General features: G+C 45.3%; 1 protein-coding gene across 1 annotated transcript in view; it reads right to left on the bottom strand.

The window, feature by feature from the left end:
- The window catches only part of HTR4 (5-hydroxytryptamine receptor 4), a 62,915-nt gene that overhangs the window by 22,093 nt on the left and 19,195 nt on the right, over positions 1-21,627 (bottom strand). Inside the window, exons 4-5 of the mRNA XM_018073527.3 lie at positions 15,811-15,964; positions 13,755-14,323 (exon numbers count right to left, since the gene is read on the bottom strand). Of these exons, the coding sequence (XP_017929016.1) occupies positions 13,755-14,323; positions 15,811-15,964 (723 nt within the window). The remainder of the gene's footprint in view (positions 1-13,754; positions 14,324-15,810; positions 15,965-21,627) is intronic.

Below are 21,627 nucleotides of genomic sequence, written 5' to 3'. Positions count from 1 at the left end.
CCTCTGGGGAAGAAAGTTTTCCTAATATCCAACCTAAACTTCTCTTGACACAGCTCCAGCCATTCCCTGGGGTCCTGTCACTGGTCACACTGAGCAGAGATAGGTGCCTGGTTTTCCTCCTCCCATATGGAGCTGAATGGGCTGTGCCTAATGAGGGAGCTCTGGGGATGCTGAGGTGCTGCAGAAGGTGCATCTCCTTGCTGGGGAGGTGGATGTGCCACTCCTGCTGGGATGAAGCCAAGCGAGTCTTCCCATACCCCCTGCTAAAGCACCGTGCTGCCAATGGTTCAGAATGGAGCTCTTTGAAGATCTCTTGGTAACACTTCTGGAAGTGTGTCATTCCTAATTGCTTTCTTGCCTATGAAGTAGTTGCTCTGTGCAGTTCTTGTCTCAAATGTTATATCAAAATGTTATAAAGTGCTTCCACTGTTAATAAATACTAACTACGGTGCTATAAAAACTTGTCAAAAAAGCACCACAGGGCATGAATCTCACTGAACACATGACATGTGCCTTTAATATATCAATGCAAACTGTGACTGTTTCTGTGCACTGCCAGGCAGATGACAGATCAATCAGTGATAAAATTACTCATACATACTATTAACATAAGACATGACCAGCTTCTTGATTTTTCTTTTCTTTGGTACTAGTACTTGAGTTTGCCTGTTTGGCTCCTCTCTGTTTCATGGAGCAACACTGCAGCCTTCCAAAATGACAAATACATATTGTGTTTCCTTCAATTCTTTAACAAAAAAGCCCAAAATCATGACTCTTAAACAGCTGTACCACGACTTTTCAGAGGTGGATTCACTTCAGCAGAGGAAAAAGTGCTGCCAGGACTCAGACCTTGGAAGACTTGAAGGCTAAAGGACTTGCTATACTTCCTTTTGAGAGAGGTAAGGATTTCAGAGCATTATAATGCTCCTGTGTGGATGTCAGATTATTTGGTGTGTGATAAATACCAAGGTAAAGCATAAAAAATGGGAGGTGGTGGAGTCACCATCCCTGGAGATGTTCAAGGAATGACTGGACGTGGCACTCAGTGCTCTGGTCTGCTTGACAAGGTGGGGATCTGTCACAGGTTGAACTAAGTGGTCTTGGAGGTCTTTTCCAACCTAAGTGATTCTATGACAACATAAGCACTTGAGAGATAAGGCTAAATGCTCTTTAGTACCTTGTGCCTCTTCAGTTATTGAAGTGCTGTGCTTTGATGGGCCTATGGAACAACACAAATCGACAGCCTAATTGACATCCCTTCTGCTAAGCCTGCAAGGATGTCTCTGCAAAGTCTGTTCGTGACAAGTGACACTCACCAAGTGTCAGACAGAATCCACACACTTCCTTCAGGGACATGACTGACTCTGAAACTACTGGTTCAGTCACTGCTGAGAAAGGTGTAATAAAGCAAAGTGGTTATTTTTACTTCCATGAGTGAAAGCAGCATCAAAGGAAGAATGCAGGATGGACATGGAACATTGCTGGCAATGTTCCTCCTTCCCAGCACAGTACTGTTGAAGCAAGGAAAAGTAATTTGGTCAAGCTGTATCCTAAGGAGTGCTCTGTTGTGCAAATCTCATTTCTAAGCCTGTACCTCTATGTATCTGTATTTTCTGAAATCAAATTTAAAGGCAGTCCAGCAGAAGACCATGGAAGGAGTCCCTGGAGGGTTCCAAAATCTGGCTCCCTGAATTTTAAAGCTGCTTTGTTGTGTGCCGGGTGATAGTAAGGCTGAAGTTGCCTGTCATGGCCAGAGAACAGACAGAGTAATGCAGAAGTAAGGCCTGGAAATCACCAGCTAATGCAGGAATAGCCTCACTCAGCCAGATGTAATGGGGGATGGAGCATTTGCAAACAGGATGTGCTCCCAAAGGCATCCCTAAAGCAATAGTGCATCTTTACTGTGTCTGTATCAATTCCCAGGTCAGGTCATCTCCTTAAGATGCACATATTTACTGAGCAGCAGATGTTTGCAAGGATAACCTTTGCTATGCCAAATAAATAAAACCGAAAACCTCAAAATGGCCAATTTTCTGTTTTGAAATGGGCAGTTTAAAATGAAAAGATGCTTAGAGCTGACTAAGGACTGAGATCCCAGATGGGTGAGCACTGCAGACACAGTCACAGCAGGGTTAGCAGGTACCCACATTTGCTGAAGCCCATGACCCAGGCAGGATGGCACCAGCAGACACACAGCAATTGGAAATAAGGATCCAAAAAGTGGCAAATTGGTAAAAGACAATCAAATCCCAGCAGATGTACTGAAAGTCCTTGACTCTTTCCTGGAAATCCCAAACAGCTGACCAAAATTTCTTGAGAAAAACTGACTCTTGTCTGACACAGACACCCCAAAAGCCTTAGAAAAAAATTTAACTACTGCAATGGGGAAGCTTTTACACAGTGTGAGTTTACAGAGGAAGAGGTGGTGCATATAATGCTTAAATAAACTCTCCTACAGCAATCAGAAAAGAAGAGGGTTATTGAAAAAGGAAAAAGAACAAAGAAGTTAACCTAAAATTAAAATGCACTTAAACAATTAGCTCTGAGTTGGAGATGTCTGCTGCCACAACGAATAATAGAACATGACAATAATTGCTTAGGTTTATATAGCATTTCTGGCCTTAAGGCATGTGGAACTCTCTGCAAATGCTGATTTGCATTGTCTGAAAACACTCTGACTGATAAAACATATTATCTCTGGAGAGGAGAAAAACAGCCCAACACATTCATCAAAGCTGTGCAAAGGTCAGCTGGAACAGAAGAGAAGTAGGTGGATAGCAAATTGCTATCCATAATAGAATTTATTCAGGTACCAAAATTAGTTTTAAACCCTATTCTGTATCTCTGGAATGAATGGAGAAAGTCCCAAAGGACTTGGAATCAGATTCTGCATGTTGACATGTATTCTGAGGGATGTGTGTATTTATCTAAATGCCATTGTTTCAGTTGCATTCCATTATTTACGTGATATGTTTCCAACAGGTCTGGGCTTTGTCACATGACAGGGGAGATGTCAGGCATTCCAGCTGCAGGGAGCATGGCACTATGGCCAGCAGTGCTCTGCTCTGGCCAGTGGACTCCTAATTACAGCTGGAAGGCAGAGAATCGACTCACTTATTTGTCCATCTCATCACACCACTCCCAGCACCAGCTATTGCAGCATGTCCCATATTCCCAACACAGGACACGTTGAGAAGCTGAGCCAAATATCGTTCCATGAGAGAGAATTAATTTTTCAGCAGACACTTTCCACTTTAGGTGTATGAACCTGAGTAAATATCTGGCATCATATCATTGATTCAGGAAGTTGGGATTAGATTAGCCAGTCCAATAAAGGTGCTCCATATCGATAAGGACTCAAGTGAAATCAGATTAGAGCTTTTCCCAACAGATAATGTCCTGCTTTTTCATCAAGGCCTCCAAAGCAATGAAAAATAGCATTCAGATCACTCTGTGCAGCACAGGAGTTGTTTGTTTTTACTGTCAGGAGACCTGGAAGGATGAAAAAGTACATGTGGAAACCAAACCCATCCTTACTGAATGAGACCCACGGGGCAGATGAATTCCCTGCTTTTGTCACACACTCCCTTTGCTGTTTCCCTGCACTACCTTTTGCAGGGATGAGGAAGGGAAACTTTGAGGAGAGCAGCAGATGCTGGAGCAGAGGGAAGCAGAAGGGCAGTAGGTGCCGAGGCATCACAGCAAGGGAGGTGTTTCTGAAGCCCTTGAGAGCACAGTGCGAGCTCTCCAGAGCTGCCTGTGGGAACCTTGTTCCTGTTCCAGGCCAGCACAGAGCTGGGGACATGCTGTTCTTTATGCAAAGCAGAGGGAAATAAGAAACAGTCGTGCATGTCAGAGACCGAAGAGGTTTAATTGGAAAAGACAACAATTAATGTAAGTTACTTAAAGTTTCCATTTGAATCAGAAAGACAGTGAAGTGAAGTGAAACCCAACAATAATTGCACAGAGAAGGAATGCTGGCCTGCAGCAGGACTAGTCATCCCATCCTTGTGGTTTCTTCTCTCTGCTTTTTCTAACAGAATCCTTCCTTCCAGCATTATCCTCTGACAGCATGGGAGGGGCTACCAGGAGCTGGATCATCTCTAACTTCTGTAAACCAGATTGCTCTCCATTTTCTGTAAGCAGTAATACAAAGACTGAGCAGGACACAGGGTGGCGTGGGCAGGCAGCTACCGGGGCAGTTGGACTGAGCCCAGCTTCCCTGGACAGCCCATGGAGCACAGAATCCCCACTGCTTCCTGCAGAAAGGGCTTTTATGGAAACCTCCAGAATTATACCACAAACAGAGAAGTACCAAACCAGGGGTCAGCCATTCCACAGGGAGAGTGAAACCACAGCAACCAACAGCAAAAGTAAATCTCAGACCAGAAAAAAAACCCTTGTTTTTGTTACCAAAGCACAAATCGTGCAGTAAAAAATAGACAAAAATCAGTTGATATTTCAGTTGCTTCCAAGCTCAAGGTGCCCTTCAGTGCCTTGGCTTCCCTACCAGAAACAAACTGATGCAGAAGAGAAGTCCTGATCTTGAATCTTGTATTAGGCCAAATAACAAAAAGGGGTTTAGCTTAACTCTAATCTCTTTTTCCAATATACAGACATATTGAAAGAGATTATCTTACTAAAATTGAAGGAAACTCTGGCATTTTAAAACCCTAATCCCCTCTTTCCTTTGTAGCAGATAAGATAAATATCTTGATTTCACTCAGTACAATTACAAGAAGCTTTTCTCCTATCAGAAGTTCTCGGTTTCCTCTGGTGAGGCACCTTTTGAGCAGTGTACAAGGCTTCAGCAGTGTCCTGGTTATTGGCAGACAGGTTTTGGGTGAAGAAAGGTACCAGGCTCCTGTGACACAGGGTGCAGCACAGACACACAGCCCAGCGAGGTGCCAGCAATGCCTCACCATCCCAGGGAGCCAAAGGGATGCTGAGCAGGGCAGGGGAGCCAAGGTTACCCTGTGCCCTTTCTCCACTCTTCAACCTTTTTTTCAGAAGAATTTTGAAGTGTCAAAAGAAAAAAAAAAAAATTAAAACTGTTCAGCTACCAAATACAGCACAGATCCCTAGGAAAGAAAAAGCAGGGAAGGGGCAGGAGGAAGAACCTTACCCCAAACCTCTCAGATGGCAGATGAGAGACAAATAATTAGTGTCTCGACTTCTGCCCGGGGGATAATCCCACCTCAACAACGAGCCGACTGCATTTACAAATACAAAGAAAGGCTTCAGCAATACTTTCAGCAAACACCCACAATAAAAAAAAAAAACAGTCCTCCCACACACGAGCTGGAGGTGCAGCATGTAGGAATGGTCGTGGTTGGTTCTGTGAGCACAGACAGGCTCTGCCTTCCCAGAGCCACAACAGGGGCAGAGCAGGGGCTGCATCTCAGGCAGCGAGAACAGCTTGGCAGCAGCTCCCCACTGCCATGTCTTGCCATCAGCTCCCACCCCCTCACAGCTTCTCTGCCTTCAATTCACAGTGTAAATCCTGCTTGTTATTTTCCAGACTCTGCTGGAGCCTCCCTTCTTTATAAGTCCTAAGAGGAGTGGCTGAGGGAGCTGGGGGGGCTCAGCCTGGAGAAAAGGAGTCAAGGGGGACCTTCTCACTCTCTCCAACTCCCTGACAGAAGGGGGGAGCCAGGTGGGGGTCGAGCTCTGCTCCCAGGGAACAGGGGACAGGACAAGAGGAAATGGCCTCAAGCTGTGCCAGGGGAGGTTCAGGTTGGACATCAGGAGGAATTTGTTCACTGAAAATTGTTATAAGGCATTGGAAGGGGCTGCCCAGGGAGGTGGTAGAGTCCCCATCCCTGGAGGTGTTCAAGGAATGACTGGACGTGGAAGGTGGGCACAGGAAATCAGGGAAGGGAAGGGAAAGGACCCTCCCTGCAGCTTCCCACCCACCCAGCTGTGGCTGCTCGGCTCTCTGCACATCCCCATGTGCGCTGCCAGGCTGCAAGTATGTCCTGACCATTGCTAATGCTTTCGACTAGGGTGGATTCAGCCTCTGTGGGCACCACATCAGCTACCTGGAGGAGTTTCCTGTGCCACCAACTGCCACAGGGTGCCCTGTGCAGTCACATACTGGTAGGAGTCAGGAGACACAGAAACACACACAGCTTTCTTTGGATGAGGGAGAGGGGAAAGGAAGAAGACAGCTGTGCAGAAGGGGTCATGTATCATCTTTTAGTTTGTAGGTTGGTTGATGCTGCACAGAACAACACACAGCCAAAGCCCTTTGCCACACGAGCAACTATTTTACGGTGATAACTTGAGCTGTTGTGGAACATCTACACTGCTGGACCCAAGGGCTCCTCTGCTCGTGGATCCTGCGCAGCAGGTTGTATAATGTTCCCCTGCACTCCCTGACTCAGCCCATATCTTCTGTCTGAGCTATCATGTACCTACTGATATTTATAGCTCTCTGTGCCCTGCTTACAATCCCTCACAACTTCCAGTCATGGTGTTTGTGAATATTAGAAGGCTGTGACTGTGGAGAAGGCTGGTGCCAAGTTGTAAAATCATGCCAGGGAAGTTGGAACATAAGTTTGATTGTAAATATTGGCAATGCTTCACACAAAAATTACAAGAAAGCTCCATCAAAAAAGGACAAAACTCTTTTTTTAGTTGTTCTTGAGTCTAATTATCTCCTATATTTTACAGAATCCCTTTTCAGGTTTGCAGCTAATGAAATTTAAGTGAAAACCAAATTATCTCCTGAATAAGGTTAACAATATTAGCATTTACAGACAGCAATCAGATCTCCTCCCAGCCTGCATTTGCCAGGTGAAACCAGACAGCTGTGCTGGGCCTGTGGTCCTGAGCTGCTTCTCCTGGCACAAGGAACTGATACTTGAACCGAAAACATATCTTGAGCAGCCTCTTGTTGCACTGCCCAGAGGGCTCAGCCCTGGGGCCGTGGCAAAATGGGTGAAATAACACTGAAGTTCCCATTTTCAAATGCGCATAATTTGCTGTGTTTCTCAAGGTTTTGCTCAGAAACTGTCCAAAAAGAACTTAGTGGGCATGTGCTTTATCAGCACCTTCACAAAGGGGGGCCAGTTCTTGCCTATCAGTCCCTCTAATAAGGCAGCTGCTGGAGAAAGGACATCACAGACCCTAAACCTTGGCAACCTGGACCTGCTCCAAGTCCCACAAGCAGAGCAAGTCCAAAATGCCTCCAAAAATGACCTGTGCAAATCCAGTGTGAACCACCAAGGGCTGAGGCAATGAAGGGAAGAGCAGACCAAGTCCAAATGATCTGTCTTGGGGCTAACAAACTTGTAGTAAAGAAGACATTAACATATATCAAAGCTCTGATCCATCTTGCAGGATCATTAAAATTCCCAGGCAGTTCCAGCCAGTCAGAAAGTTTAACCCTAATGGAATGGCTTTGTACTAAAGATCTTTATAGTTTAGGGCAGTAGCATCCTGTCAATGAAATTCTTTTCTAAATGATACCTTAGTGATAAGAAAAAAAAAAATCATACAACATCTACAGTTTGTGTAAAGGGGGAAAACCCATTGGAAGTACATTTATCTGGCAATTATAGCTAAAGTAAAGAAACAAATTAAATTGAAGATGTGCATCCTTTGTGTTTTAAAAATTGAGTCACAGTGAAGATTCACTTCCAATTTCAAATTTGGTCAAACCAAGCTCAAATAACATGTTTGTTATTGATGGGTTTTGTTCCCTTGCTGGGCATGTTTGTGAGTTTTGTACACCCAGGTGCCCACCTGCTGCTTCCCTATTTCTCCTTAAGAGCAAAACAAAACAAAAAAAACCTTTCAGAAACTCTGGAAGAACCAATAAATATTGGATTTTACCCTTTCAACTAATTTGGAGGAGTCTCCAGGCAGCCTGGCAGAGTGAATGAGGAATGCAAACAATTGGCATGCACCTTCGCCAAAAAACATCTGTGCTGGGAGAGCTTGGGGCTTGTCAAACACCATGGGATGGCTCTGCCTCGGGAGACATGGAAGAGAGGCAGGAGAGCAGAGGACAGGCTGGTTTGGAGGCTCAGCTGGGCTGGGCTGGACTACACTGGACTGGGCTTGACTGGGCTGGGCTTGGCTGGAGGGGAAAACCCCCTCACTGGCACCACCCAAGGCTGTGGAGGAGGAAGAGGAGGACAAGTGGTTATTCTGCCTCGGGAAGCTCTGTGATCTCTGTCTTAGGGCCTAAAGAAGGACCAGAGAGAACAGGAACAGGAGGAGATATTTTACCTGAAAACCCAAATCCTGGAAATAGACTTGCCGGGTCCATCAGAAAGCAGCTCTGAGTAAACAACCTGTGTGTTTTCTGAGTTAAGCCACAACTGGAGCCCAAGAAATCCCACCATGGCAGGTGGGAAGGGATCACTGCTCCATCCCCAGGACCACCCCTGTGCACAGCTGCTGGGGAAGAGTGGCTGAGAGCCACAAATCACAAACCATTCTATGATTCTATAATCAGTTATCCTTTTGCTCCACAGCAGCTCTGACCTTCTCTTCCCTACAACCAGCATGGATTTATTTTTATTCCCACAGATCTGTGTGGAGTTGCTAAATTTCTAAAAACCAGAGACCTGAGTTACTGAGGTGCCTGTTAAAACAGAGCAGGGAAACACCAGAGCTGGCTGAAGTTCGGGAGATTTACTGGCACAATTACTCCTGATCCCTATAGTGACCAATAACCCTGCACAGCAGTGCTCCAGCTGCACACCAGGATTTACTGCACACTTCTCCCAGGGTTTTTGCCCCTCCAGAGTGTTGACACGAGTGTGGGCCGAGGGGGTTATTTATCTGATTTTGTATTTATGCAGACAATGAACTTCCAGCCCCAAGGTGCATGTTTCTTTTTTTCCCAGCTTTGTTAGTTTGGGCTTTTTTAAGAGAAAAATCAGGATGTGTTTTACTTTGGAGAAATAAAATAGACATTTTGAGATGACCTCTCTGTGAGGAAAATGAGTGGTAAATAAACCTCTCACTAGAGCTTTCCCTGAAGAGACTAATACAGTGCTCTGTGCTGAGCAGTGCAGTTCTGAGAGGAAATAGGGAACACACCAAAGTGACCTCCTTGACCCAAATGTTCCAGAGTTTGTCTACTCTGATCATTGCTCAAATACATTTCACCCAAAGTCATCCTCTTTGCTGCGGCAAAATTTCAAAACTTGTTTTATCCAAGAATTCAAGCAATGCTGGCCTGGGTTCCCACCCACTTGTGCAGAACGGGGTTCAATGATTCATGAAGGCACGAGTTTGTTGGTTTGTGTTGCATAAATATCTACGCATGACAAACGATACACAAACAATCTGTTTAAAGGGCAAGACAACATTTTTCAGATGATTCTGGAATTTTTCTTTCAGTCTCATGGTGCACAGAACTCCTGAACACATGGTACAGCCACCCAGAAACTGCATCTACTGCAGTTCATTACTGTACTAATTTCTGCCATACATTAGCTGAGTGCTCATTGTAAATTCTCCTATTCACTCATTTTTCCAGAATGATTCCCAAGTCTTTTCAGTGAACGACATTCCAAACCATAGGTTATTATAACTATGAATTGCAAATATTTAAAATGAATTATGCAATTTGTGCCGCAGCCAGAGAAATAAACCTTTGTGACATGTGAGTTGCAATCTCAGCCATTGAAAAATGAATTGGGCATGAATTTCAGATTGTACCCACCCCTGCAGATTTCAATTCAACATTTGCACGTGTCTTGCCTGAATTCTGATGGTACAGATCAGAGTTGAAATAGATGAGTATCCAGGGATAAAAATAGGGGCTCTGGCAATTCCTACACTTTCAGAAAGCAAACCTGGAAAACAGGCAAATCAAAATCTTCCGTTGAAGCTGAATATTTAGTTCTTATACACTTTCCCACTGTACACACAGATACTGCTCTAACCAAGATCTGTCTCCTGACTGTTCGTGACATCCTCAAAACACATTTTGCACCATGTCTTGCCCTGTTCAAGGAATGGATGTCTCACACTAGTTGGTGGAGAGTTCAAGAACAACACGGGTGACTGACAGGAAATTCTTTCCCCATCTTCTGGTTCATAATTTAGGGATAAAGTGGGGTGGTTGCCATGGCATTAAGAAAGCTGTAATTACCCTCATATCATGGTCAAGCCACTGTGCAGTCTCTGCTCCTCAGCCCCATCACCACTGGGGCTGTGACTGGCCCCAGCTGTGCTGTAAAAAGTCTCTCTCTGCCTGGGTCAGCCAGAACATCACAATCTTCACAGACTACTTAAAAATAAATTAAAACAAAAGAAGGAATGAGAACTGCTTCCCTAGTAGTCAAAATCTGTGTGTGGTCAGGGCATCTGCCTCTTCTCACTGCTGTGTTTTATTGAGCTCTGCTCCTCCTTCCCTCCCCCCCCCCATTCTAATACAAATGTGAAAAATCCCAAAATGGGAATGTCAGAAAATTTTGACACTAAAGTTATCAGAAGAAAAAAAGAAGAAAGGCTTTCTCTGCCTGGAGGGCACTCCCAGGTCAGAGACATCCCAGAGCAAGAGCCTCAATTTTGTCAGTGACAAACACACTCCTGCACTTGCAAATGCACCAGTGAGATGGGTGTGAGCAAGGACAGAATGGTGCAGAGCTGAAGGAAAGTTTAGATCCTCTCAAGATTGGAAGTGGAGTCAGAAATCCCAGACTTACAGTCAAGCACTCCTGACTCCCTCTCAGGATAAATGGCTCATGTCAGCTTAATATAAATGGCAAATCTCTGTGGCTTTTGGGACAGGAACTCTGCCCACAAGGTCTGTCCTTCTTGGCACTGCACCCTCTGCCAGGGTACAAAAAGCAGCTGTAAAATCCCACTTGCACAACTTCCCAGCTGCAGAAGCTCTTGGTTGGGAAGAAACAACTTGAGGTTAGAAAAGAAGTGTGTGAGTCAGGTCCCCAGTGCAGCTCCTCAGTGGGGTTGGTAGGAAGCCAGCCCATACAGGAAGGTTTCAATATTTCAGCTGCTGGGCACAAACCCCTTGTATTTCAAAGCTAGCAAAGAAATGTATCTTATGTCTTGAGAGAACCTGCCTTACTAAATTCCTCCACCATTCGTGCTGGATCCAACCTTTTTGGCATTTAAGAGAGAAGCACTGAAGAAATAAAAATTTCTCAAGTGAGATTAACTATCCACAGACTACAATTAGTTGGTTTGGCTTTAATCCCCATACCTCCACCATCATCAGTGCAGAATCTGCACTGGGAAAAGAAGTCACACTTTTCTCATCAGTTACAAAGCTGAGGAAAACAGAACATAATTGCTCTCTGAAGTGCTGATGTGCAGAGCTGCCTCCCTCCAGCACACGGAGGGAGGAGGGAGTGCAGCAGTGGGAACTGAGTGCCTTCTGCAGGGCTGGAGTGATATGGAAAGGCAGGACATAATCTAAGTCAAGCATGAGTATGTTGGAGAGAGTTGACACCCTCCTATATGTAATGAGACTTTTAAAAGCTGCAAGTGGACAATGCCCTGTGTGGGTTTGGTTCTTACTGAGTCTTTGCAATGGGTGTCACACCTGGATTGGCAGGATTGTCTACACTTCCATGGATAAATTCTATGTGGGAATAAAGGGGTACAAGTGGGAGGGAGAAGCTGGAAAAGAGGAAAGCTTGCTGTCAGCTCCATAGTGGGATCCACTATTCCCTGCAGCACACCAGAGCCTCCCCAGCCAGCCAGGATGGCTGAGACCACTGGCACCCCTGGGTTTAGAGGAAACTCCTCACATTTGCTTTGGCCACCACAGGGACATCAATGTGTTTTAAAAGTTTCAAAATGAGGATTTTGTCAGCTAAGGAACACTCAGCAGAGAATGAAGGAAACCAGCAGCAGCTCAGCCCTCCTGGAGGTGTTCAGAGACTGCTTGATCACTCTCTCTGGAGCCCAGCTCTCTGCTGGCCTGAGCTTTCCTGTTCCCGGGACAAAGGCAGGAAAATGAAGTCTCACAGAGAGGTAACAGTGCAAAAGCAATGAGACAACTTGGAGGCTTGAGGAGTCACTGGCATTGCCATCTGCAACACTCAGACGTCAAACACCTGCACAGACCAAAGCAATTCAGCTTCTGGGCTGATGTGCTTCCTGCCCTCTACATCTCCAACCCTCACAGGAGAGAGGCTGCCTGCCCTCTCTCTGCCTTGTCTACTTAGCAAAAACCATCCTGTTGCTGTGTTTGCCATTCAAAAGAGACACCACTCTCTCCTTCTCTGTGCCTAAGCCACTGTGCTGGTCCCTGCATCCACTGGGTGCAGTCCTGAGAGCACAGAGGTAGCCTGGTGAACCAGGGATGGGAGCAAGAGCTCTCTTCCCCTGCAGGGATGTGTTTTCAGCCTTCACACCTGCAGGTCCCCAGCCAGGGGGACCAGCTCACTCACTGTGGGATGGAGAGCTGTCCCCAACAAGGGCTGCTCTCTCACTCCTAACTGCAGCAGAGGAGCATCTGACAGAAATACAGGCTGAGCACGGCACAGTGCCACACATCCATCACTGACAGAGAGCTCTGGGACCATGGGATCATGGTCACCTAACAGTTTTTAATCAGCAGGAGATAAATACGTTGTAATGTCCTTCATGACTTAGAAAGCTTGAGAGGTCTGTCTCAAGGTTGTGACAAGCCCTGCCACATCCCCCATCCATTATATGGCTCAGGACTCTTTCTAAAACTTCAGAGATCACTGCAGAAGGGAGTTTGGGCAAACCAGCAGATCAGACCCAGCTGGGAAGTGCTCTGTGTCTGATTTAGTCTCCGGGAGGGTTCAGCTCTGAACACTAAGACAGTTACCAAGTCCTTATCCGGGTGTGAAGACTCAAGTACCCATCTACCAAAAGAACAAAATCTCCTCTAGACAGTGGTATAGAAACACCTCTGGTTCTATTCAGAGACTGCAGTTTGTTCTGATATTACAGGAGTTAACTGTACTTCCCTCCCTTCCTCCTGTGCTCTGCCTCCCACCTCTGTGCTCGGTGGGAAGGCAGCAGTGTCCCATCCCAGAGTCCTCCAAGCCCCTCTGTACCCACCCAGTGCACAGCCCACACACTCTGCTCTTGCAGTGAACACACTGAGGTAATCAGAGAAGGGAGGGGATGTGAGGTGGGGGGTTCAAATTCCCTGGAACCCAAAACTGCCAACCCTCAGGACTGTGTACCATGGCCCACACAAGGCACCCTGGGCTCCTACAGGGCTGGGTGGGCTAGGGTTGAGCTACAGTAAAAGGCATTTTCCAAGCTGCTAAGACAAAGTGGTAACACCCCTCCTTGCATAGAGCCATGGAATGAATGGCTCACAGTCAGGGTGCTTGCAGAAGTTCATCCTTTGCCTTTTATCAGTTCAGAGGACGCAGCAGTGGCTGGAGGGCCTACAAAGGCAGAACCTGAGAAGGGGCTATAGGAGGGTTGTGATCCCTTTCCTAGAGAAGATGAAGTAGGCAGCCTCCCCAGGGTGCTCCATGTAGGGTCAAGTTTTCCCCTCTGACAAAACAACACCACCAAAATGCACACACGACTCCTGCATTCTCCCAACTCTTTCCTGAGCACACCCCTGGAGAAAGTGCACATGCCAGCACGTACCTGTTATCTACAAACCCAGATTGCCTGAGCACCCTAAGGATTTCTCTTGCTCCCTCCCTTTCTAAACATTTAATCGATCAAGACCTTTCAAAGCAAAACCAATTCAGTACAAAAACTCTGGAAAAATCCTCTTTCTAGTGACTCCAGGCATCTTGCAGCATCCAAAAAACACTCACCTTAGCACGTGCGTCGATCCATTTATCGTGGTGGTGGAACAGGGCACCGTCTGCCCCAGGATGGAAGGTCTTCGGTATCGCTCATCCCCACAGCACAGGATGATGAGGAAGGCACGTCTGAAAGACTTGTTCAGGAAGGCGTAGAGGAAAGGGTTCAACCCTGAATTGATATAGCCCAGCCACAGGAAAGCCGTCCACAGCTTCCCCGGCACCGTGTAGTTTATGAAAGGGTCCACTATGTTTGTGACAAAGAAGGGGGCCCAGCACAGGCAGAAGCACCCCATGATGATGCACAGGGTCTTGGCAGCTTTGGTCTCAGTCTTCATGCGGTGGGTGCTGTGCTGGTCCGGGGGGTGCTGCCGGTCGTCCGTGGGGGCCCCCGCGCGCTGCAGCACCTGGATCTGCCGGGCGTGCTCCCGCGCCGTGATGTAGATGCGGTAGTAAGCCAGCACCATCAGGAAGAAGGGGATGTAGAAGGCCACCACGGAGCAGGTAATGGCGTATGGCTTGTTGACCATGAATATGCAGTAGGTGGAGTTGGAAGCCTTGTTGAACTGTCTTTGCTGAATCTGGGGTGGCAGGAGGAAGGACAAGGAGAAGGAAGAAGGAAAGAAGTTAGAATCATGGAATCATGGAATCAGAGAATGGTTTGGGTTGGAAGGGACCTTATAGATCATCCAGTTCCAATCCCCCTGCCTTGGGGACACCTTCCACTAGACCAGGTTGCTCCAAGCCTCATCCAACCTGGCCTTGAACACTTCCAGGGATGGGGCAGCCACAGCTTCTCTGGGCAACCTGTCCCAGTTCTGCACCACCCTCCCAGCAAAGAATTTCTTCCTAACATCTAATCTAAACCCACTCTGTCAATTTGAAGCCATTCCCCCTTGTCCTGTCACTACATGCTCTTGTTTATTCTAACAAGAGAATAATCCTTTCTCCTCTTCAAAACTATAATATCAAAATTATTTAATTGGGCGTGTAAGGAAGTTTACCTGAAGTAAACACCAGTTGGTGTTGGAACCCTGCACTCCCTCTTAACATGCAGCTACTGATATCTGTGAACACCAGCAAGTTAGAAGGAAGGGCAGGGCTTGCATTGGGGTTCAGAAAAGCTGGTACAGACAGCTGAGTGTCTTTTCTGGAAAGGTGGGGTAAGATATCAGTGAACGAAATCAGATACCTAGCATGGCTTGTAAAATAAGCAAAATGCACCTCCCTTTCCTACCAGCTGCCCATCCTAAAGGTGCTTGATGGGAAGCAATTTTTGCTTTGTCACCTTGTGACAGCAGCTTGCACCTCTTACTCTCCATGAGCCAAAAAGTATTCATAGGTCCTTCACTTGGTAGAGAAGGTGCCACATCTCTTTAAACAAGCTCTTCTAAATAAGGTGTTTTCACAGTTAACCATTTTTAATTCCTACAACTCTACATTGGAAGAAGAGCAGATGTGCAACTGAAATCCTTTCTCTGTAGGCAGGAACCTGCAAGTGAAGCCAGAGTGCAGTGGGGAAAATTGATTCCTGCTGGAATTACTTACACAGGTCTTCTTCTTACTTCATCTTCTTCCCCTGCTGAGGCTTACACCAAGACAGGGAATATTGGCAGGACTGGCCCAAAGCACTATCCCTTCTGGGGCAGTCTGGGATTCCTGGCTCTCCATACATCCCTTGCACATCAAGGAGGGACCCTTGGGTTGTGATGGCAGGGGCCAGAACTTCCTGAGAGCTGCAGAGGCCAGGGGGAACCAAGGACTCCTGAGGTGTTTATCAGGAGCCAGCTGGGGGTTGGCATGTTTTCAAGGGACTACTCACTGAACTGATTCGTAGAGGTGGGTAAAATCCTCTCCCAGAGTCACCACTGTCCCTGTGTCAGTCCTTTCAGACAGAATAATTTCAAACCCCCTTAAAGGTATCCTCCAAAGACACAACAGCCCCACTGCATTGATAACAAGGTTTCTCTTCCAGCATCCTTTTCCTTCCTTTCCCTGAATATTGCTTTTTAAAGAAGAATACACAGTACCAAAGATATCTGAATGGTGTATCTCCTTAGCTACTCACCAGATCAATGATGCCAATGCTATTCCAGCCTTGCATGATAGGGAGGAAAGAAATAAATGTTGGGATTACCCAGCACCCTCCGAGCATTACAGCGATGCGCAGTGGGGTCATCTTGTTCCTGTACACCAGAGGCTGGCAGCAGATAGCATAGTACCTGCAAGGAGAAAAGGGAGAGAGCCACTGCCATCAAAAGAGCCTTCCAAGTCTTCTAAAAATAGAATTGTAAAGCCTTTTCTCCAGCTTCTTTCTCCTGCCTTTCAAAACAGGGGAAAAAAGGAGTCTATAGCCTATTTCTGTTGATTCCCTCTTACACAAGGAACTCAGGAAATTTCCACAGCATGAGTAAATAAGGTTTCAGAGTGACTTACAAGGAAAAAACAGTGTTTTCTGTTTTCCAGCCAGGGAAGATGAGGCATAGGTTAATGCTGTGGTTTGTCTGAGATTGCAGGGCAAGGGAGTGAGTCCATACTCAGCCCCCCTCACTCCCTACACTGAGTCACTGAGTCCTCACCCTCTGTACTGCAATGGAGGAATTTCCCTTCCTTCCATTCAGCCTTTCTGAGCCAGTGTTGGGGCTTTCCTAACTGCAGTGGACATTTATTTTGACAAGGCTTTAAAAGCTGTTACTGCAAAGTCTTTCAAAGCTGTGAAAATGTCAGTAAAATGAAATGTGTTTTTCCATAACCAAGCTCCCTTTCTGCCTCCCAGAAATCTACATCTTGTCTGGCTTGGCTTTAACCTTCTGCCACAAGGACAGGGAAATATCTGCATGGGGCTTCTAGTCTTTGCATCATCAGGGGGATGTGCCTTGCACTCTCCTTCCTCCTCCAGATCCATTCATATTCAAAGTACAACAGGTCCCCGCTCCTAAAATAACAACTAGCTATGAACTAAAAATGTTTTCTGAAAGAGGTAAGAAACCAACTCTTCTGTTTGTTTGGTCCCTCTGCCACCCACCTGCAGGTGGATTTCTGCATCAGGAAGGTGCAGCTAACCTAAAACTGGAAATCTCTTTGCTCTGAAAATCTTATATATTTATAAGCAGAGCAGATCAGCAAATACCATCCTGTTGCAGACTTTTGGTGGTCCTGACCAGACAGTCTCTCTCAGGTTCCCAATGAAATTTTTTTGATATTTAGATTTTCGATGTCCCCAGACCTGCCACAGGACTTGGGTCCAGAGACACAAGATGAGCCCACAAATTCTCAGACTTTCTAAATAACTGAACATATCACTCAGCTCTACGCCAGAGGAACACATCTTCTTAGCAGACGAATAATGATCATCCCAGAGATGATCATCATCTCAACACAAGGGAGCTATATCTGGCAGATGTAATTGTTTATTATCTGAAAGTCACCTGCTGGAAAATATACTTTCCACATTTGGGAAGCATAAAAATGATGCAATATGGTGCCTCATAGGAAATGAGCCCTGCATTGAGGAAGTAGCCACAGTTTCAATAACTGTTTCTAAAGGGAATGAATGATCTGACAGAGATTTTTTTTGAGTCAAGCCTCAACATAAGGTATAATGTGTATATAGAGGGAGGCTAATGCTCAATGGCCATAAAAGTCAATTTTATGAGGTCAGTAGAATCATGAATTAGAGAAATTAAATTAACTGCACACTAAAGCTGGACTATGAACCTCAGGAAATGCCTGTGAGATTTTCTAAGTGCTAGCAGCACATTAAAATAAGACATATGTGAATGCACACATACACACAGTTTATGTGTGTTTATTAGAGAGGTGCCCTTTGAGATCTGCAATTTATTTAATCAAGATTTGAGTGGGAACCAAGAGTTTTGTCCTAAACAGGCACAAAAATACAAGAATTTCCATTTTTTTTCTGAGACTTTTTTTTTTTAAAGTCATGTGGAGTCAGCTGACTTGCTTTATTTTGATAAAATCAGGTGATATATTCCACACAAAGGGTTGAAATAATATCAAAGTGTCAAAAGAAAACATTTTTTAAAAGTCACTTTGAAACAAGATTCAAAGTGTCACAGGGGAAAAATGTTGAAACAAGCATTCAACTATTGCAATTTGGTAATTCCTACATTCTCTTCTGCTTTCGTGCGTGCATGAAAATCAGCCTGTTCCTCTGAAAAGTTTCACTTCCAAAAAAATGGTGTGTTTGACAGGAACTGTTCTTTCAGATCAGTGGGTGAAATGTTCCTCTTGTGGAACTTGGCTACGGCAGCCAGTGAGGCTCATCCCTCACATCCCTCCCATGGGGGACATGGAGAGGTTGGATAATTTACAGGATTTAGTTTTGGAGCTTGACTTCACTGGCTCATGAGTTCGAAGATTTCCAAATTAAACTAGGCACAGCCCTGAGTGACCTCACTGAAGGAAGATGCATTTGAGTTTGGCCCTGCATTGAGAAGAGGGGCTGGATCAGAGACCTCCACAGGTCCTTTCCAACCTACATTTTTCTGAGTCTATCAGACAGTGAGGACCATTACGGTCAGATTACAATATGTAAATGATTTCAGAGGATAGAATAAACCTTTCCTTTGTTCCTGGGATAAGGACCCTCCCTATAAAAGCCACAACGTGTTTGTGTGACCTTGCCCTCTGTCACTGCAGCTTATTGCATTTGGATTTCCCCCTGCACCCCTGATTTCCTTTTCCCAGGAAATAAACTGACCTTTGAATTCAAACAGGTATTTTCAGCAATGTTTATTAGGACAGATGGTGCTTCCCTTGGCATTACATGCAGCTGCTCCTCTCTCAACACAAGGGAATTACATCTGGCATGTTTAATTGTTTATTATCTGAAAGTCACCTACTGGAAAGTGCTGCCCAGCGCTGGACATCAAAGGCAAGTTATTGCAAGTCACAAGGTACTCTATTTATTTGCAGAAAGGGCAAAAAAAGAAATCCAATAAAAGGATAAGAACAGCCAAGACACCAGTTACCCTCTCGCAAGTTGGATAAGCAAACAGAAAAGGAAAACCACAATACATTGCTAATTAACTACAGCAGGAAAACAATTCTTCCAGGCAGTTTGAGTTATCACATTTCTGTACCTCTCTCTCTTCTGCAGCTGACAGCCTTACACTGAATTGTTCACGCTATTAAAGGCCATTAGAGTAAAAATTATGCCTGTAAAAATGACATCTTAAGCTCTCATATTTCTTCCCTCCCAGTGATTCAGCAGCAATTTTCCTCCACTTACATGTCAAAAGATTTTATTTTATTTCATTTCTGCTAGTGCTGCCATCAGAGCTTCCCTGTGTTCAGCAAGTGTCACTGTTAGGGGTAACGAGGTGCCGTGATCAGAGTGTGGGTGACAATTTTGCTGATGGGGAGGGAAGCAGAGAAGGACAATGTCCACTTCTCCAGAGCCCAGCAGGATTTCCCTCCAACAGCCCGGGGAGTCGGATATTAATCTTTGTATGCCAATAGAAGTCTCTGAAGTCACACCAGTTTTTGCAGTAGCTGGTGATTTGATGTATGTGATGGTTTGAGCATTTAAGCAGCTATTTATTCACTGGGAGAAAAGTAATTATGACTTTAGGATTATCAATAGTTTCAGTCAAAGGCTGAAATAAAGACATACTCTATATTTCTGCTTCCTTTCAAGCTACAGCTGTTTTCCTGGGTTCATAAAGAATGTCTATTATGTGTTGGTATGACAGTGTGATGGATGAATATAAAATGCAATACATACACATGATTAATACAATGCCCAGGTTCAATTAAATATTAATTCTTACTATTATCAGTCAAGATCCATGTTTCTGCAGTTCCTTGAAAATGTTAACTTCCCTGTTACCTACAGTAGAGTGTATGATGTGAAACACATCCTCTCCTTTGCCTCTGCAATAGCATTCTTTGCTGAAGGGGAAATACAAGAATCCCTTCCTGGAGCTGTGGATCTTCCAAGTAGCACCATAAAGCAAAGGTTATTATAATACTTCTCCTTTCCTCTATCAGACATTTGCCACAGGAATGAATCAAGTGCTAACATTTCACAGATGCCTTAAAAGAAGAAATCCGTGGCTCCGATGGCCTTACTTATGGCTGTCATGGCCACTGCAGATATCACAGAATCATAGAATCAGAGGGCAGAAACCTTGGAAGGGACCTTAAAGACCATCCTGCCATGCACAGGGACACCTTCCCTTAGACTAGGTTGCTCCTGGAAGCACCTTCCAACCTGGCCTTGAACACTTCCAGGGATGGAAGTTGCCCAGCTTCTCTGGGCAACTTGTGCCTCACCACCCTGAGGGGAAGTATTTTTTTCCTAATATCTAAAGCAAACCTCCTCTCTGCCAGTTTGAAGCCATTCCCCCTTGTCCTGTCACTCCAGGCTCTTGTAAACAGCCTCTCTCCATCTTTTTTGTAGGCTCCCTCCAGGCCACAATTAGAAACAGCACTGCAGTCCAACACTGGTGACCTGGATCTGACTGACAGCAGCATAATTCAGCTGTGGTCCCTAGCAAGGATGGTTATTTATTTATCCAAGCACCTCCTCAATCCCATGTCAGTGGAAAAGCTGCCCTGGGCACCTCTCCAGAGAGCAGTCTTGGAGTGTTCGGATTCTGCCTCAGGATCAGTGATGCTCCAACCACAACACCGCTCTTTCTTTGCCTTCTGGGCATTACAGAAATATAATTACTGAGCTGCATTAGATAATTCCTTGCCCTGGGAGAAAAATTTAAGTATCTCCCTGGTTTGCAGTGCAATTTTGTTTGAGCTACGGGCATGTAGACACTACCCTGCAAGAAGCTCTTCAGATATCACAGACAGACAAATACGCCCCCACTTTTACTAAACAGACTGGCTCTGGGGGTGGCCCACATTTAAAACCATTTGGTGTCATGTGTATATATAAAATTATATACATACCATATGCTATATCATCAGTGGGACCAAAATGAGAACATTTACCGAACACTCATACTGAATATTAGTTTACCCTCCTTAAATAACCTAGGAAAAAGAAGACAAAAGAATGGGAAAACTGTGGGTGCTATTGGCTCTCTCCCAAAGTTATGGTACAACAGCCATGCCCACACGGGCATCCAGACTGGGACAAACTCTCCAGCTGAATCCTGACCAAGTGATGAACCTAAGGAGCCACAATCTCAATTTATTTGTGCCTGTGTGAAATTAAAACAGCACTACTGGTGCTGCTGATATTTCAGTGAAACCAGGTTCTGGCCTCTGTACAACCACATTTTAACATTTTTTTGGAAAGAACAGCTCTTTCTATTTTCCTTTTTCCCACAGAGCAAATAAGCTTTGGGCTCTCACTGCGCCAAATAAAACAAAGTTATGCACCACCGGTCCAGAAAAAGAAAATGTCCTAAAATGATTATATCTAACAAAATTAAATTCTTATTAGAAAAACAACGGCCTGCTGGTGTTGAGATAATTACACTGAGAAAAATGCTAAAGAGAACAGTTAATTGGAACTGGATAAATTTAGCCAGGAATACAAACAAACGTATGTTGCCAAATGGAGACAGAGGACTCCTCCGTGGTCCCTGTGTGGCTGGTGTGTGTGGAGGGTTATTGGCAGCAACAGTGGCAAAATAAATTACCAGATTTCTAGAGGGTTTGTAAAGATTAATAAAGGACAGTGCATCCCTCAGACTGTGCCATGGCCATCTGCTCTGGTATTTTTCTTAATGCTCTCGGACCTGAATTCTGCAAACCCTGGGTCAGTTTTCTGGCCAACAGGGATAACTCTGCAGTTACGTGTCACCTCTCACAGCCTCGTGGACAGTCCCCATGTGCCCGGGCTCAGCCCCTTCCCGTGTTGCCTCTCTGTTCCTCCACCTGAGCATCTGGGAGCTGC

This window comes from Manacus vitellinus, unplaced genomic scaffold (genome assembly GCF_001715985.3).
Source record: "Manacus vitellinus isolate BGI_N305 unplaced genomic scaffold, ASM171598v3 scaffold_25_pilon, whole genome shotgun sequence".
Lineage (NCBI taxonomy): Eukaryota > Metazoa > Chordata > Aves > Passeriformes > Pipridae > Manacus > Manacus vitellinus.
The sequence above is the reverse complement of the archived record's forward strand: the minus strand, read 5'-3'. Positions and strand labels throughout refer to the sequence as shown.